Raw genomic sequence first — 16,833 nt, forward strand, 5'->3', positions numbered from 1 at the left:
TATCTGTCCTTGTTTCCATCTTCTATACGCATCTTCAAATCTAAAAGATCTAAAAGGTTGGTGAGTTCCCTTCACATCCAGTTCAGTGAAGGGGGCTGAATAATGGGATGGATGAATTCCTAGCCTATAGAATCATTCATAGGCTTAGAGAGCTCTAACAGAAAATATTCCAAGATCATTCAGTTCTCCCTGCTGCCTAATGCCTTCCAGGAATCAGTCCAATACTTATTAAGCACCTACTATGTACCAAGCACAGTGAAGATTAGACTCCCTTCTGAATTTGAAGATTCTTGTGGCCAGAGATTCCACAGCCTCTCATATTTCAAAACCCTCACTTTTGTGTTCAGGTCAGGTTTGAGCGGAAGGCTTAGGACAGAACTAAATCTCACATCTTGGCCTGAGCATTCACTCTAAACCTGAGAAAGGCCCCTCTGGAGAAGCTTCGTGTTGGGGACTGAAAGACGGTTTGGAGTCTAGTCGGGCCTGGGTGTCTGCCAGGGGCCTGTTGGAAGCAACAGAGGAAATGACAGGGATGCTTTTAGAATGGAAAATGATGTCATTCCCTGGCCCCCTCCCTCTAGAAAGGGCACCCAGAAGAGACCGTTTGGATGGGCACAGAGATGTCAAGGTGGGATGGGGGTGGTAGGGGCTTTGCAGTCAACAGAGCTATAGTTAGGTTGTACCCGCCTGGTGATTGTCTGCCTCAGAGAGTTCTGCCACTGGCCCATTCACTATGGCAACCTTGCTTCTGGGGAGGAGCGTGGGGGCACAGTCTTCCTGAGGCACAGTCCCTTTCTGAAATCCGGCTCTTCTGGCCACACACAGGGAGGCCACACACAGAGGCTTTGGAAACAACTTTTGCCGATGTCTCCGAGAGGTTTGTTTTGTTTTGTTTGGCGGGGGGTGGGGGGCTGAGGGGGGTTGGTCAGGTAGTCCAAGGGAGCAAGGAAAAAATGCTACATGGAAGAGAGGCAAGCCCATCAAGTCAATCAATGGATCGATCAATCAGCATTTATTAAGCACTTACTATGTACCAAGCACTAGGCTAGGTGCTTGGAATACAAAGATAAAAGTGAAATATAAGAAACATGCAGCTCACGGTCGTTCAGGGCTAGGGGCTAGGCTTATTAACCTGGCTCTAGGCTTCCAGTCTCTTTTTGCCACCCCCTCCCCTTGGCAATCCTCAAAAACCTATTTTTGTCATGACACTCATCCTAGTTCAAGGACCTGCAATAAATAAAAACTTCTCAGCCTAGCATTCTAAGGCCCATTATCAAGTATCCCCACCTCCCCCTTCCCTCCTCCACCCCCAGGCACTTTTCCAAGTTCCTCTCTCATTTCTCCCCGGGGAAATTCTGCAGCTCCAGTCATGCTAATCTGCCTTCCTACTCGCTACACGATTTACTTCCATACCCCTGTATAAGCTATGTTCCTTAGTACACAGTAAATGCTTGATATTTGTTTAATCGGAACCGTGAGGTGTAGTGCAGAAAAGATTCAATTTGGAGTCAAAGGGCTTCAGTTTGGATCTTGGTGCTGCCACTTACTGACTTTCCTTCCCTGGGCCTCAGTTTCCTCTTCTGTAAAATGAGAGGGTTGGACTAGATCTAGGCCTTAGAGGGCCTTGCCAACTCTAGAGCTGGGATCCATGTTGGAAAGGGAGGTGGGGAACAGTATCAAATTCTGCAGAGGGAGTAAGACAATGAAGACTGAGTAAAAGCCATTGGTTTTGGCAACTGATCAGTGAATTTTGAGAATAAATTAGTTTTTATTTTTTAAAATATTTATTTTATTGATGTCTTTTCCTTTTACATTACAGTCATTCCAGTATACTTCGATTCGGTCCCATCATCGAATTAGTTATGTAGCCAAGAAAAATATGAAAACATTTAAGGAAAACTAACCGACGTGGTGACTGTGTTCGACAGCATATGCAACATCCCATCCAGTGGTCCCCACTCCCCAACCTCCCTCTCTACTGAATAGAGAGAGGTGTCTCTTCACTTAATTTCCAAGGCCAAGACTGGTCATTTCAATCACTCAGTCATTGGTTTTGTTGGTTTGATTTGTTTTAATTCTTTATAATATATAATTTCTTTTACTCTCTGCTTACATTCTTCTTCTGGTTCTGCTTATTTCCATCTGCATCAGTTCAAACAAATCTTTCCATGTCTGAAAGAAAGCAATGTCAGTAGGAGAAGGTTTGGATAGGGGGAGATAGAAGCCAGATTTCAGGAGTTTGTAAAGCGAGGCTGAAGAGATAATGACTGTAGAGGACTTTTTCTTTTTAATATTTGCTGATAGCTTTTGAACTTATATCGACTAAAAAAAACTTATATCAACTTCATTTCCAAACATATCCATTTCCACTCCCACCCCAGAGAGCTGGCCATCCCTAGTTACAAAGAATACAAAAAGAAAAAAAAAAGTACTGTGCTAAAACTAAGGTTAACCACATATGCAATGTCCCACATCTACAATGAAGTGCTTTTTATCCTTACTGTTGTCAATTTCTCCGGAAAAAGTAATTTATCAGCAGAGAAAGTTACCTCCTAGTCCTTGTGAGTTAGTTTTGCTGAACTGTTTTTCTTGCCTTCTTTCTTTTAAATTCTTTGTAAGAAGGCATGGCTCCCTGGGGGAGCTGTGTGATTCTGGGTAAATTATTTAAAGTCCTTTCTCCTCCACATTTCTTTTTCGTTTGGAAAATGACCATAATAATAGCACTTACCTCACCAAGTCTTTGAGGCCAATTAGAATGTAAGCCCCTTGAGGGCAAAGATTGTTTCACTTTTGTCTTTGAATCCCCTGAGCCTAATTAACATCTAATAGATGTTTATTGATAGTTGCCCCTTGATCAAAAGTGATAGTGAGCAAATCCCTTTGCAAACCCCAAAGTTCCTTAGAAATGCTAACTACTTGGTGTAATTGTTACCCCTCTGTTTTTTTTTTTTATGGGTAACATCCCTTGTTTTACTTTAGCTTTAAAATCTCCTTTCGGTTGTTGATTCAAATTTCTAAGATAAAGAGCCATTCCTCAATAGTTAAAAATGGTCAAAGAATATGAACAGGAAGTTTTCAGAGGAAGAAATCCTAGTTATGATTGCTCTAAATCACTAATAATTAGATGTAGTAAATCATTATTAATATTATTTATTAAATTTAATTTATTATTTTTTGTTTGTTTTGTTTTTTGGTGAGGCAATTGGGGTTAAGTGACTTGCCCAGGGTCACACAGCTAGTAAGTGTCAAGTGAAGTTTAATTTACTTTAATAACTAATATTGATTAAATTAAAGCAACGTTGTGGTTCCACCTTGCCAAGATGACCAAAGAAGAAAATGACAAATGCTGGAGGAGATGTGGAAAAACAGGTACACTAAAGCAGGAACTGTGAATAGGGCTAGCCATTCTGGAAATCAATTTGGAAGTATGCCCAGAGTTACCAAATTTGTGTGCCCTTTGACCCAGCGATGCTGCTTCTAGGCCTATACCCCAAAGAAACTGAAGAATTCAGAAGTGTCTATAAATTAAAAAAATAAAAAAGATAGCAGCTCTTCAGGTAGTAGCCAAAAATCGGAAATTGTAGGGGTATCCTCCTTTTGAAGAATGGCTAAACAAATCGTGGTATATATGTATGTAATGGAATGTTATTGTGCCACCAGAAATTAAGCAATGGCCAGTTTCAGAGCAGAACTAGAACGGTTTATACGATAGCATTTTAGACAGAAACAACCTTGAAAGACTTTAGAACTCTGATCAACTCAAAAACAAGGAAGGAAGGAAGGAAGGAAGGAAAGAAAGAAAGAAAGAAGGAGGGAGGGAGGGAGGAAGGGAAGGAAGAAAGAAAGCCGAAATGAGCCACTCTTCCTGAGAGGTGATGAACTTGAAATGCAGAGACTTTTTTTTTGGACATGGCTAACGTAGGGATTTGGTTTTGCTACATGATTATGTGGGTATCTAATGAGAGATTTGTCTTTCGAGTTTTTTACGTGCTAATAGGGGCAAGGGTAGTGGGAGGGAAAGACCACTTAAAAAAATACTTGCTATTTGAAAGTAAAAATAATAAACTCAAAAAGAGGGGAGGTGAGAGAAGCTTTTTGGGGGATGCTGTTTCCCATAACTGCTAGCGTCTCCCCGGCCTGCTGCTGTCCAGGCATCCTTCTGGATCCCGGACGAGACAATATCTAGTCTATAACTGAGTCCTGGTTAACGGGTGTTTGTAAACGTGGCTGCAGAATCACAGGGCTGGGACAGAGTAGTTGCTGGCTCCTTTTCCGTCCCCTTTCCCTCCCCATCTCAGAGGGTGGCCCACCTTGACTCCCGATACTTAGGGCTTCAAGTTATATTTTCACTCCCCGTGGCCTCCCCCCCCCCTTCCCCAAGTCAGCAGACTCAGTTGAACTCTCTTTCCCTCGGGGCCCCTTTGATGTCGATGGTACAACCCTCCTCCAGGATCTCGCTGCCTGGTCCCGTGGGTGTAAGCAAAGCTGGAGCTCTGCTCTTCCCCGGCCCCGCTCCAGGCTGGGCTGGCGGGGCGGCTCGTACCCCCCTGAGAACGCCTTTCGCTAAATGGTACAGCCCCAGTGTTTCTGTGGGAGCGCCCTAGAGCAGGAGGTTGGCGGCCGGGACCGGGCGGGGGGGTGAGGGTGTGTGTGTGGGGGGGGGGGTTGGTTTAGGACTAAACCCATCCTTCCATGGACGCCCCCAGTATGGCCCCTCCCTCCCTCTCCCTGGAGTTGCACTGTTAATTATTGCTCCTGGGAGCCTGCTCGTCCCCCCCCCTTCTGGTGACTTCGCGCAGCTCTTGTCACCGCCTTCCACCCGTCCTCCCCCCCGCCTCGGCAGTGGTGCAGCCTCCTCCTCCTCCTCCTCCGTCTCCCCTCTGGGGCCACTCGGGTTGGTATCGGCCCTCCCTCTTCTGGGCGCGGGGCTCCAGCGTTCCCGTCCGAGTCCGACTGTGCGCCGGCTGCGTCTGTACTAGGTCCTCCTTCTCCTCCTCCTCATCTTCCTCCTCCTCGTCCTCCTCCTCCTTCTCCTCCTCCCCTTCCTCCCCCTCCCCCTCCTCCTACTCCACAGCCGCCGCCTCAGCCTCCTCCTCCTCCTGCTGCTGCCGCCGCTGCTGCTGCCCGGCCGCTGGTCTATGCCCCACCCCTGAGCCCGCAGCAGTCCGCGACATGTCCACCCCGGCTCGGCGGCGCCTCATGCGGGACTTCAAGCGGTAAGGAGGGGCAGCGGAGGCCGGCCGCGGGCCGGGGGCCGGGAGCCGCGGGCCTCGGGGCGCGGGGCGCGGGGCGGGGTCCCGGCCGGGGGCAGGGGCAGCGGCCGGGCCGGGCTAGGTCGGGCCAGGGGCAGGGGCAGGGACAGCGGCCCGGGCCGGGCTGAGCTCCGCTTGCGCTCCCCCCCTCAGGCTGCAAGAGGACCCCCCTGCCGGGGTCAGCGGAGCCCCGTCGGAGAACAACATTATGGTGTGGAACGCGGTCATTTTCGGGTGAGTCCGCCGGGCGAGCCGTGAGGCGGGCGGGTGCGCGCGCGTGGGGGAGCGGGAGGAGGGGGGGGAGGGGGCCCGGGAAACTGGCAGGAGCGGAGCCGGACGGGACAGGAGCGGAGAGGACCGGACGGGACTGCTCGCCCGGCCGGCCTGCGGGCCGGCCCGAGCCGGGGGCTGGAGTAGCGGCTGCCCCGAGTGCCGCTAGCCCGCTGGGCCGTGGTGCGGCGCGGCGCGCCCGGGGCGGGAGGCCCGCGGCTGGCGATGCCCGCGGGGGCCTTCGGGGCGGGAGGGGGCGAGGGCAGCGGGGCAGCCGGCGCTGACTCGGCCTCTCTCTTGCAGGCCCGAGGGGACCCCGTTCGAAGATGGTAAGAAGCGCTCTCCTTCCTCCCTTTCAGAGCCGGCTGTTGAGCTGGGGCAGGAGTGGGGCCCCGCTCACCCTGCCCCGTCCCCCTCTTTTCTTCTCCACCTCCTGCAGGCGAGAGGAAGCTGCCCTTGTTTGGCAGGTTGTTCAGGCTGCTGACCACCTGACTCCACTTTGGTACCTTTTATCGGGGCTCGAGAAGGGGGCACTAGAGCGCTGATCGCCGCTGCTTGCTCACTGGGGGACTTTGCCTGCGGGACGGCCGGCCCCTGGCCCGGCCTTGCAAACTCCTTTCCACCCGACCTGTTGTTAATGAAGTCGGAGGATCTTTTAAAAACCATATCGGGGACCGTAAAGCTTGTGGACCCTATTCGTGCTCTGAACCAATGCAGAGAACCCACCCCCTTGTGTTCGTCTTCGCCTCTCACCGTGACTTCTATCTAACATCCGCATTCTCAGGGAGCCCATAGGAGACCTTTTTTTTTTTCCTCGAGTAGCTCAAGGATTGTCTAGACCAGGGCTTCTTAAACTTTTCCCACTCCTGACCTGAGAAATTTTGACTCGACCCCGGGTATGTAGATATATAAAATGGGTATACGTAACTTTTACTGTTGCCAAGTTTTTCTCCACCCCCACATTTCGTTACGTGACCCCCCCCCCCCCCGTAGGATCTAGATTCACAGTTTAAGAAGCTTTGGTCTGGAGGAATCGAGATGAGGCTAGCTTGAATTCAGAGGACAGGAACTGGGAGTGATGGGAAAGGTTGCAAAGAGGCAAACTTCTGAACAATTACAGGGGAATGGGCTGTCTCAGGACTTAGAGTTTCGGAGGCTTCCTCCTCATTGGAGGGGATAGATTATGGAGGGGATTCTCATTAGGGCTGTGGGTTGGATTAAATGGAGTCCGAGGATCCTTCCAACTCTGAAATTCTGGGATTTTTGCTTTTTTTTTTTTTTGGCCAGACTAAAGTAAACATAGTCTGACTGTGTCCTTTAATGGCAAATTAAGGTAAAATACAAGGTGACCCCAAGAGTCTTAGTGCAGTTTTAAACTATTAAAGATTGAATAATGAAAGCTTTTGTTTCTGCAACATTTTAAAAATTGCAGTGGGTGAAATTCACCATCTTGGTACCTCTTCAAATCTTAAATTAGTTTTCATTTAGCCCGGCATCTTGGTGGTGGTCGTGTCTAGAACCAACATAAATTGCCAGCTGACTATCTTGAGAGTGTCCTTTCCTCTCTCTTCAGTTGCTGTTAAGTGAAATAAAAGTACCAAGATGAAAAGAACTGATAGAACATTGGAGGGCAGTTTGCAGAGGCAAGGTTAAGTGGATAGATAGATAGCCTCTGAGGCAGAATGACCTGGGTTCAACTCTGGCCTCTGACTGGCCAGTCTGTGGGAGCCTGGGTAAGTCACTTAACCTCACTTAACCCCAGGCAGTTGAAGATCAGCACTGGTAGAAGTAGTTTCTTCATCCAGAGTTCCCCATAACAATCCAATCACAGATCTGAAAAAATCAGTTGGATTATTTTTTATATAACAACAACAGTTCTTACTTGCACCTATATTTGATTTTTCACTGATAGATTTGTGTTGCGTTCTTTACACTTCAGTCCTATGTGCACATTAACAGTGTGTATTTGTTTTAGTAGCTGAGCTCTCACAGCATTTGTTTTGGTTGGCTTCCCATCTCATTTTCCTCAGAAAGCTTTCTGCTGGGCACAGCTTTATTGTGCAGCAAGCACTGTGATGGTTGTTGGCAGTTTAGCTATTTCACAACCTTGTCTGACTTTGGGGTGTGGGGGGGGAGTGGTGGGGTGGGGAGGGTTTCTTACCTACCTGGACCTTCCCTTAAATAATGGCTGTGTTGGTGATGATGTGATAAGTGCATACTGACCTCATTATTAGGTCTGAAAGGCACTGCCCATGTTGACTGTCATTCCCCCCCTACTTAACAATCATATCCTTGACACTGTACTTCCTCGGGTATTTAGGGTACTAACCACCTGTGGCTATCTATTGCCTGTCTCTATCTATGCAATCTTTTTACCAGTCTATGAATACTCATTTATCAGACAAAAGATTTGCATAGAAAAGACTGACCTACCTGATGCATGATTGCCTTTGGCTATTTCAAATATATCATGGAAATAAGGAGCAAGAGAAAATGTCAAGAACAGTTGTTAGTGGATAGTCTACCCATAGAAACTTCAAAGCTCACAGGGGCTTACTTATCAGTCTTTGGAAGTTTCTGGAACGACCAGTTGCTAAGGAGAAGCGCAGCTTGAGCCCGAGGGAGCAAAAGAGAGGGGTTCTTGAAGTTATTTTGAAGTGAAAATCGTGGGGAGATGATGTCTCATCATTTACATGAATCCAAAGGTTAGACAATCCCTCAGATCACAAAAAAATGGTGCCAGATGCCAACGAGAGGCTTCTGAGAGTTCACTTGCATCACTTCATTAACCTACTGAAAATTGGCACATACAAAAGAAAAGAGAAAAAGTTAAGAGCTGGAGTCTCATGCATTTCTAAATTATTGCACAGGATTATTATTTAAAGGAAACTGTGGGGGGCAGCTGGGTGGCGCAGTGGATAAAGCACTGGCCCTGGATTCAGGAGGACCTGAGTTCAGATCCGGCCTCAGACACTTGACATTTAACTAGCTGTGTGACCCTGGGCAAGTCACTTAACTCTCATTGCCCCGAGGGAAAAAAAAAAGAAACGAAAAGAAAAAAAAAAAAGGAACCCTCCATAAGCACAGCTCACATTTGTACAGGGCTTTAAGGTTACAGGGTGCTTTCCTCTCAACAGTTCTGCGGAGGTAGTGCAAGTGTTATCATCTCCATTTTACAGATGAGAGAACTGAGGCTTTGCTGAAAGGGAAAGTGACTTGTCCTGGGTCACACAGCTAAGCATCTTAAGGCATGATTCAAACCCAGGGCTCCTCGCTCTAAGTTCCTCAGTATTCTGTCTAATATACCATCCTGTCTCTCAGCCCATTAAGCCCTTCAACTATAACTTTAAGAAGAGTGGCTCTAGTGCATCAAAGACCTCTTACCCCATGGTTCCACCTGTGCAGATCAAAAGTGAGCTCTAATTTAGGAGATTGCCTGAGAGAAGTCGTTTTTTTTTTTTTTAAATCAGCCGGCCATCAGTCTGGTGGTAGTGAGCCTCTCAAAATCCATGCTGCTCTTCATGCAGCCTGTATTCCATCTCTCCAGCTCGGGAGGACCTGCCAGAACTCACAGCAATGGCAGGCAATGCAGAAAGGCTTTCCTAGGGAGGGAAAAATACCTTCTTATTTTAGAGATGTGTTCTTAAGTTATGTAGAAACCTTTTTAAAAAAACTTAATCACTTTAAATGTTCTAAGGGAGTTCTCAGGTTATTGGCTACAAATTCAAATGTAGCCATCAGATTTCTCTAAATCAGGGTACTTTCTCCATAACATTTTGACCTTTCTGGCAGGCTTAACTTAAACCAAAATAGATTATATAAAACTAGGGCCTAATTCTTACAGTTATTTAAAGATTAAACAAGCTAAATTTTCAAGGTACTAAAGAAGAGTTAATATAAATACTTTCCATTCACAAAGTGCTCTCCATTTATTACTTGAATGGGGTGTTGCAGTCATTCTGGCTGTTAGGTACTAAAGATGTTCTGGTTTTACAGGAAACTGAGCCTCAGAGGTTACAGTAACCATTCTGGGTTACATAGCTAGCCAGTATTTTTTTTTTTGAGGCAATTGGGATTAAGTGACTTGCTCTGGGTCACACAGCTAGTAAGTGTCAAGTGTCTGAGGCCAGATTTGAACTGAGGTCCACCTGAATCCAGGGCCAGTGCTTTATCCACTGCTCTATCTAGCTGACCCCTGCTAGCCAGTATTAAGAGATAGGATTTGAACCCAGGACTCTATTGACTCCTAAATTGAGTATGCTTTCTACCACATACCCTTGCCCCATGTCTTTGAAGACACGGCTTTAGTGCCAAGATGTTTGTCACTCCAGTGTTCATTGCTCATATGACTGAATTAGTGGTCCTGACTTTGGGAAGGAAGCTCAGTTCAAGATGATTTTGTGAGTCCCTAGTTCTCACCTGGCAAAGAAGTTTGTGCTTTTAGTGTCACCAGAGAAGAAGGAGCCTCTTCAATTGAGGACATTACAAAAATTGGTGTTAAGTTCCCTTTCTAACCAGTAGGTCTGGAAAAGATAAAATTTAATCTGAGCCCTTTGGAATTATTATTCATATGTATCTTAATACATATGTGATATAGTCAGATTCCTGCTTTAGAATCTTAGAAAATTAGGGCAGCTAGGTGGCGCAGTGGATAAAGCATAGACCTTGGATTCAGGAGGCCCTGAGTTCAAATCCGACCTCAGACACTTGACACTTACTAGCTGTGTGACCCTGGGCAAGTCACTTAACCCTCATTGCTTCACACACAAAAAAAATCTTAGAAAATTGAAATTTAATTAGATTCTGAAATTGGAATTAGCATACCCTTTTGGAAGGGATGAGAACGCTTTGAACTCTCTGAAGCTTCAAACACTCATGCTGTTGCATATACTTAGAACGGCCCTCCTACTGAAGAAGAGCTTAAACTTTTTCCCCCTACATCCTCTAGATGTAGAGCAATTGCAAAGATTGATTTGTGGCCAGGTGGTAATAAAAAGTGTATTCGTTTATTCCATGACATTTGAGTTTTTTCCTCAAAAAATACTTCAAATATCCATAATTTTGTTGGTGTGAGTATTCCATGTCTTTCTTTTACTGACAGAGGATAAGTCTTCTGTAAATGAAATGGCTGTCAAGAGTTATAGTATCATAGAGTACTCAAAGCCCATCCAACTGGGTGTAGGGTTTGAGCTTACACTCTTCTGGCATAACCTTTGGGAACTTAAAGGCGTCTCCAGGCCATGGTGAGGATTTGGGTGAATATTATTAAAATAGCGAGGAATAATGTAGGGTGGAGCCAGACTGTAGAAGGCTTACAATGCCAGATGGAGCAATTTCTATTTTATTCAAGGCATTTGAGAGCCACTGTAGGCTGTTAGGCAACTGGTGATTGGTTTTTCTTGGTGGCAGAGAAACTTGGGTGCTTGGGTGGTGTATTTGTTTCCTCTAAAATTTTAGGACATCCCAATTGACATGTTTTGGACAGAGAATTACAAAAAGTACAGTGCTGTTATAATTAGTCAGGGCTGTGTTGTTCAAATTTTCTGACTAGTTGGGATTTTTTGTGGGGGGAGTGCAGGGCAATGAGGGTTAAGTGACTTGCCTGAGGTCACACAGCTAGTAAGTGTCAAGTGTCTGAGGCTGGATTTGAACTCAGGTCTTCCTAAATCCAGGGCCAGTGCTCTATCCACTGCGCCACCTAGCTGCCCCTAGTTGGGATTTTTTAAAAAATTCGATTTAAAACATACCTACTAGGAGTAGTCTGTGTCTTTTGCTGTGACTTTGTTCTGGCCTGATTGTTAATTTTGTGTCAGATCTAGACTTTCTGTGTTTATCCATGCATATGGACCATCCCCCAAACTGGAAATGGGATATTGTTTTCTGGAATCTGAAGTGTTTCAGGAATTGTACTTCTAGTAGTCATTGTTTAACTAATGTTCCATATTGAACTAATGTTTAAAAGTGAGAGGTTTATTTTTTTTTACTTGAAATGAATCTTGAGTCTGACCATGTTTCCTTTAGAGCAAAGGTGTCAAAAGAGGTTGCCCACAAGAGCCCTGAGTGCGGCTTGGACCAGAGTCAAATGTCGTTGGGAAATATTTAACAAAATAAATGAAATACGATCAATCAGAGACAGTATTAATAATGTGATTTTCTAAGTCAGCCCAGAGGGACCCTTCGGTACAGTTTGGGAGCCCCCGTTTTCTATTTGAGTTTGACACCACTGCTTTAAAGGACTTAACTCTCAGTTTTTGTTACCTACTTTTGGTTAAAAAATAAAAAAGAGAAGCAAGCGCTTATATAAGCACCATATACTATTGTAGACATTGGAAGGAGGAGCAAATATAAACAAGATCCCAGCCCTGAAGATGATAGTATGGAAGATAGGGATGTCTATGATTAGCATGATCGTAGTTTATGTATGTACACACACACACACATACTGCCTATGAGGATTATAAAATGCTATAGAATCACATTGCTTGAATTCAAAGGACATTGGAGCTCAGCCTAGGAGGGTGGATAGATCGACAAGTTGAGAGGGGAGAGGGGAGACATTACAGGAATTAGAAATAAGAACTGGGGGGAGAGAACACAGGCTCCTGTTGGGGAGAAGAAACAGGAAGAACACCTCTGGGGGACAGAGGAGGAAGTAGTAAGGGTCAAGCCATTTCGTGGTGGGCCTTGTATGTCAGGCTAAGGAAAGTGGACTTCATATAGTAAATAGTCTTTTTAGAGACTTGCTTTATTTCATTTTAGGTTTGTTGTGGCGTGTTATATCAAAGTTAGCAATTCTGAGCCCAAGATGGACTGGTCTGAAGTTTGAGGAAAACAGTTTAAGCAATTTCAACATTTAGAGGAGTAAAACAAACGTTGGGTTAAAGGGGTTGTCACACAAAGGAACAAAATTGTACCTTTGGAAAGGGCTAAATGGTATCATTTCTTTAGGTCTCATTTTGCTTCCTCTTTTCCTTCTTTATGTGTTTATGCACATACACGTGAATAAGTAATATACATAGCCACGTATGTATCTGTTTTGCTTAATACAAATTATATTAGCTATGATCATGGGCAAATCTCTTCACCTCTGAATCTGATTTTCTCATCTGTAAAACAAGAATGGCTTTTGTACTCCCTACGTGCACACTGCTGTGAGGAAAGAGCTTTGCAACCCCTAAAGCTGAATACAAATGTAAGTTATGATTAAGCAAATCAATATTGAGCTGAAATGCTTGTAAATATGGTGGTTTAAACTTTTCTGTCTACAGGCACATTTAAACTTACAATAGAATTCACAGAAGAATATCCAAACAAACCACCTACAGTAAGATTTGTCTCTAAAATGTTTCATCCCAATGGTAAGTATGCTGATCGTTTTATCTGTCTTTCTGGTGGGAGGGTACTTATCTGTACACAAAGCATTCGAATTGCTTTAGCTGGCTTCTAGTTCAGTAAAAGCCTAGTCTTTTGTTTGGGGTGGGGAAGAAGACGGGTAGAGGGAAGTGAAATCACTTTCCTGGACCAGCAGTCTCAGACCCTAAATTCTCCCTAAAGACCTTTAGGTTTTACAGGCCAAAAATCTTCAGGGGCAGATTGGAGTTGCCTTTTGGTGTTGGTCCCAAAGGAAGAGCAGTTAAATGGCTCCTGGATGAGGCTTTCCTAGTAGTTGGGCAGGCTCCCTCTTAGGCACAATGAGATCCATAGTCTATAAGCTGAGTCACAATTCCTGCAGTTTGTAGCTGTGAGAACAGCTAGCAGAACAGGTGAGGGATTATGTTATTGGGGGGCGAGGGGGAGAGTTAAATTATGGAAAGGCCTGAAATGGCTTAAGATCAACCCTTCTTTTTCAGAACACCTCTGAAGCACAGCCAGCTTGACCTATAGCATGTTTTTAGATTTTGATCATCCTTCAAGGACATCTTAAAAGTTCTTCGTTCTGACACTTGCTTTTTTCTAATCCTAATTATCAGTTGGCATATTTGAGCATTACTTGCCCTTCTGCCCATTTCTTTTTCTGGGTGAGATAGATGGTATCTTCTTTCTAGCTGGAGACAGAGATGGTTTCTCTTACCTGACCGGTATCGGCAGTTTAGCCAAACAGTTGCCCACATGAGGGAGGCCCCCGAGAATCAGAGTAGCCAAGTTGTGTGTGACAAGATGCTGAGCTTGCTGACTACAGTCACACAGTTGAGTGCCTGTTAACATGCTCTACTAAAGAACCACCCCCAACTTTGTGTACACAGTCATAATAGCAGTGGATACTGTATGCACACTGATACAGCTATGCTTTTAGTCTATGCAGATGGGAGTATATGCCTGGATATACTTCAGAATCGTTGGAGTCCAACCTACGATGTTTCCTCCATTTTGACATCCATACAGGTGAATTTTCTAATTTTCACTGAAGTCTATTGAACATTTATATACATGATTTAGTTTAATATCCTAAAGGAAGGGAAAATTATAGCCATTTTCCTTGCTTAGTTTTGTTGATGTTTGTAAATTATATTAAGCCCCAGGCCACTAGAAAATATTCTGCTAGAATTAAGAGACTAGACACATTTCCTGTCTGGGCACTTGAGCTCAAATAAATAGCCCTGGTTGATAGTTTAGCTTTATTTTGAAATGGTTTTTAATGTTGGCAAGTTGAACCTTTCTCTTTTTTTGTAGTCATTATTGGATGAGCCTAATCCCAACAGTCCAGCAAACAGCCAGGCCGCTCAGCTATACCAGGAGAACAAGCGGGAATATGAAAAACGAGTTTCTGCAATAGTAGAACAGAGCTGGCGTGATTGTTGACCCAGGACGATACAAACGAACAGTCTGGTCACAAGGAAAAACAAATCTGTCTGGCCCCTGCCTTCTTTTCCTGTTAGCATCATTACATTTATTTTGTTGAAAACAAAACAGCCGCTATGCTGTTGCCACCCTTCCTTGCTGAAGCTTTCTTTCTTCCCTCCCCTTCTGACATCCGAGAACACCTACTACAAAGTCAAATGTATTGTACTTGGGTTACTTGTAAAAGAATTACTAATACTGAATTCCTTTGCTGTGGTGCTTCATCTCCAATTTTAGGGTAGTATCGTACATTAAATGTACTTCCCAGTAAGCTTTAAAAATGATAATGGTTATACACAGGGGTACTTACTTATGTATGTAGCTTGGTTACATATTCCTATGCACATATGCACATTATATATATGTATATATATGTATATGTATATATATATATATATATGTATATATTAAAAACCCCAACTGATTAAAGTGATGAAAAATTAGTCCAGGCTGGCCTTAGGAACAGATTGAAGCACTTACTCTACCCCACTTAGAATGGAAAAACTTGTTTCCATGTAAAAGAAGCCATTTATAAAGTTAGTCTGGGCTATTCCTCAGAGATGGTAGGTTAATGACAAGAAGGAAAGTGTTGTTAAATAGGAGCATTGCTTACAAAAGAAAAAGCAACCCCATCCACCCACATTTGCAGGCTCTAACTGGTCTAGTAACCAGGTATTGAAGGGACAATCTCAGGTTTGAGCTAGGGAAGTAAAGAACTCTCCCTCTGCTTTGGATGTTGCTGAAAAATGAGATCCATTTTTGGTTTTTGGAGGAGGCCAAGCTGTCCATACAGTTTTCTCTGTTTCTTAGGAGTTTAAATTACCCAGGAAACACCGAGTACCTCTTGGCAAAAAAAGCATCTTGTGCAATCCAAGGCTCTGGATCAAGCACTAAGTATGCTTTTTAGTCCCTTCAGATTCCCAAAAGGCTCCCTCTTTTTGGGTCAGAGTCCAGACACCCTTCAGGCTAAGGTCGTTTGGACTTTCTGATAAATGATACCTTTATTAGAACAGTGTGGGACACGGCTTATAAATGTTCTGTTTACATCCATTGTCATCTTTTGTGCAGCTCAGTCTGTTCAAGTCATTTTGCACAAGTAGCCCATGTAAAAAGTGTACATTTTTCCGGAAATTGTAAATAAAAAGTAACCTTAAATTTCCAGGCAAGCTCTCCCAGTACTACTTTTTTAGCTTAATGTAGTGGACTAGTGATCAAAAAGTTAGCAGAGGAGCAGCTAGGTGGCGCAGTGGATAAAGCACCTGCCCTGAATTCAGGAGGACCTGAGTTCAAATATGACCTCAGATACTTGACACTTACTAGCTGTGTGACCCTGGGCAAGTCACTTAACCCTCATTGACCCACCAGAAAAAAAAAGTTAGCAGAATCTTGGTACCTTCCCAAGAGCCCAGTTATTGCTTAAGATCAATACCAACACCAAAAGGTGACCGACCTTTTGGAAAGGGGCAATAACATCAGCATAATAGCAATTTTAAAAAATGTGGAGGGGCAGCTAGGTGGCGCTGCAGTGGATAAAGCACCAGCCCTGGATTCAGGAGGACTTGAGTTGAAATCTGGCCTCAGACACTTGACACTTACTAGCCGTGTGACCCTGAGCAAGTCACTTAACCCTCATTGCCTCACCACCACCACCCAAAGTATGGAGAGATGAATCTTGGAAGATATAAACTGTCAGCAAAATAAAGATATATTAGGAGGTGGGGAGACAGTATGTGCAATCAATCTACTAGGCTAAAAATCCGGGTGGACTCTTTAATTCTTAGACAAAGCTGGGGCAATAGGAACATTATTCCAGGAAAGGCAGGCCTTTTTCTCAGTGTCTCATACATAGCCTTTCTGGTGGATGCTGCCACTAAAGAACATGGGGAGTGTCTCAAAGGACTTAGTGCAGTTTTAAGCTTAACGTACTGCATTTTATCTTCACAATCATAGGCATAAATGCCACCAGTTCAGTGAACTCAAGTCATATAAACAGCCAGGTGGGGAGTGGATAGAGCACTTGGCTCTCTTCTTAACTCATCTTCCTGAGCTCAAATCTGGCCTCAGATACTTACTAGTTGTGTGACCCTGAGCTAATCACTTAACTCCATTTGCCTCACTTTCCTCATCTATCAAATGAGCTGGAGAAGGAAATGGCAAACCACTCCAGTATCTCTGCCAAGAAAACCCCAAATGGAGTCACTGAGAGTCAGACACAACTGAAAAATGACTGAACAAATTGTACAACAATAAGGGTTATTGGGGGCCTACACTCTACATCCCTCAATAGCACGTTTGAGAAATCTACATGTGCCAGGTAGCAGTTTGCCTTTTGCTGCCTTTGTTTACACCAAAGAGTCAGGATCAATCAATCACCAGCTTCCAAGCCACAAATTATTCCAAATATTCTTTTGCATTTTTCTCCATATGAAAATGGGGGGGGTGGAGGTGTTAGTAATAAATGTGATAGCACAAC

At 44.5% G+C, this 16,833-nt stretch overlaps 1 protein-coding gene across 2 annotated transcripts; it reads left to right on the forward strand.

Moving 5' to 3' along the window:
• The first annotated feature begins 4,552 nt into the window (after positions 1-4,552).
• Positions 4,553-15,519, forward strand: UBE2A (ubiquitin conjugating enzyme E2 A). Of its 2 annotated transcripts, none has more exons than XM_043973917.1 (6): positions 4,553-4,612; positions 5,075-5,216; positions 5,406-5,486; positions 12,791-12,880; positions 13,816-13,904; positions 14,193-15,519. In XM_043973917.1, the coding sequence occupies exons 1-6, from the start codon at positions 4,568-4,570 to the stop codon at positions 14,319-14,321; spliced, it is 576 nt and encodes a 191-aa protein (XP_043829852.1). In that variant the 5' UTR covers positions 4,553-4,567; the 3' UTR covers positions 14,322-15,519. The 2 variants fall into 2 exon arrangements, with proteins under 2 accessions (XP_043829852.1, XP_043829853.1); XM_043973918.1 differs by lacking the exon at positions 4,553-4,612 and adding an exon at positions 5,826-5,851 and having other exon boundaries at positions 5,028-5,216; positions 14,193-14,563.
• Positions 15,520-16,833: the final 1,314 nt, after the last annotated feature.

The sequence above is a fragment of the Dromiciops gliroides genome, chromosome X (genome assembly GCF_019393635.1).
Source record: "Dromiciops gliroides isolate mDroGli1 chromosome X, mDroGli1.pri, whole genome shotgun sequence".
Classification (NCBI taxonomy): Eukaryota; Metazoa; Chordata; class Mammalia; order Microbiotheria; family Microbiotheriidae; genus Dromiciops; species Dromiciops gliroides.

Coding starts and splice junctions, on each gene's coding strand:
- UBE2A (XM_043973917.1), top strand. CDS start 4,568: ATGGTACAGCCCCAGTGTTTCTGTGGGAGCGCCCTAGAGCAGGAG. Junction 5,217..5,405: donor CTCATGCGGGACTTCAAGCG/GTAAGGAGGGGC, acceptor TCCCCCCCTCAG/GCTGCAAGAGGACCCCCCTG. Junction 12,881..13,815: donor TAAAATGTTTCATCCCAATG/GTAAGTATGCTG, acceptor CTATGCTTTTAG/TCTATGCAGATGGGAGTATA.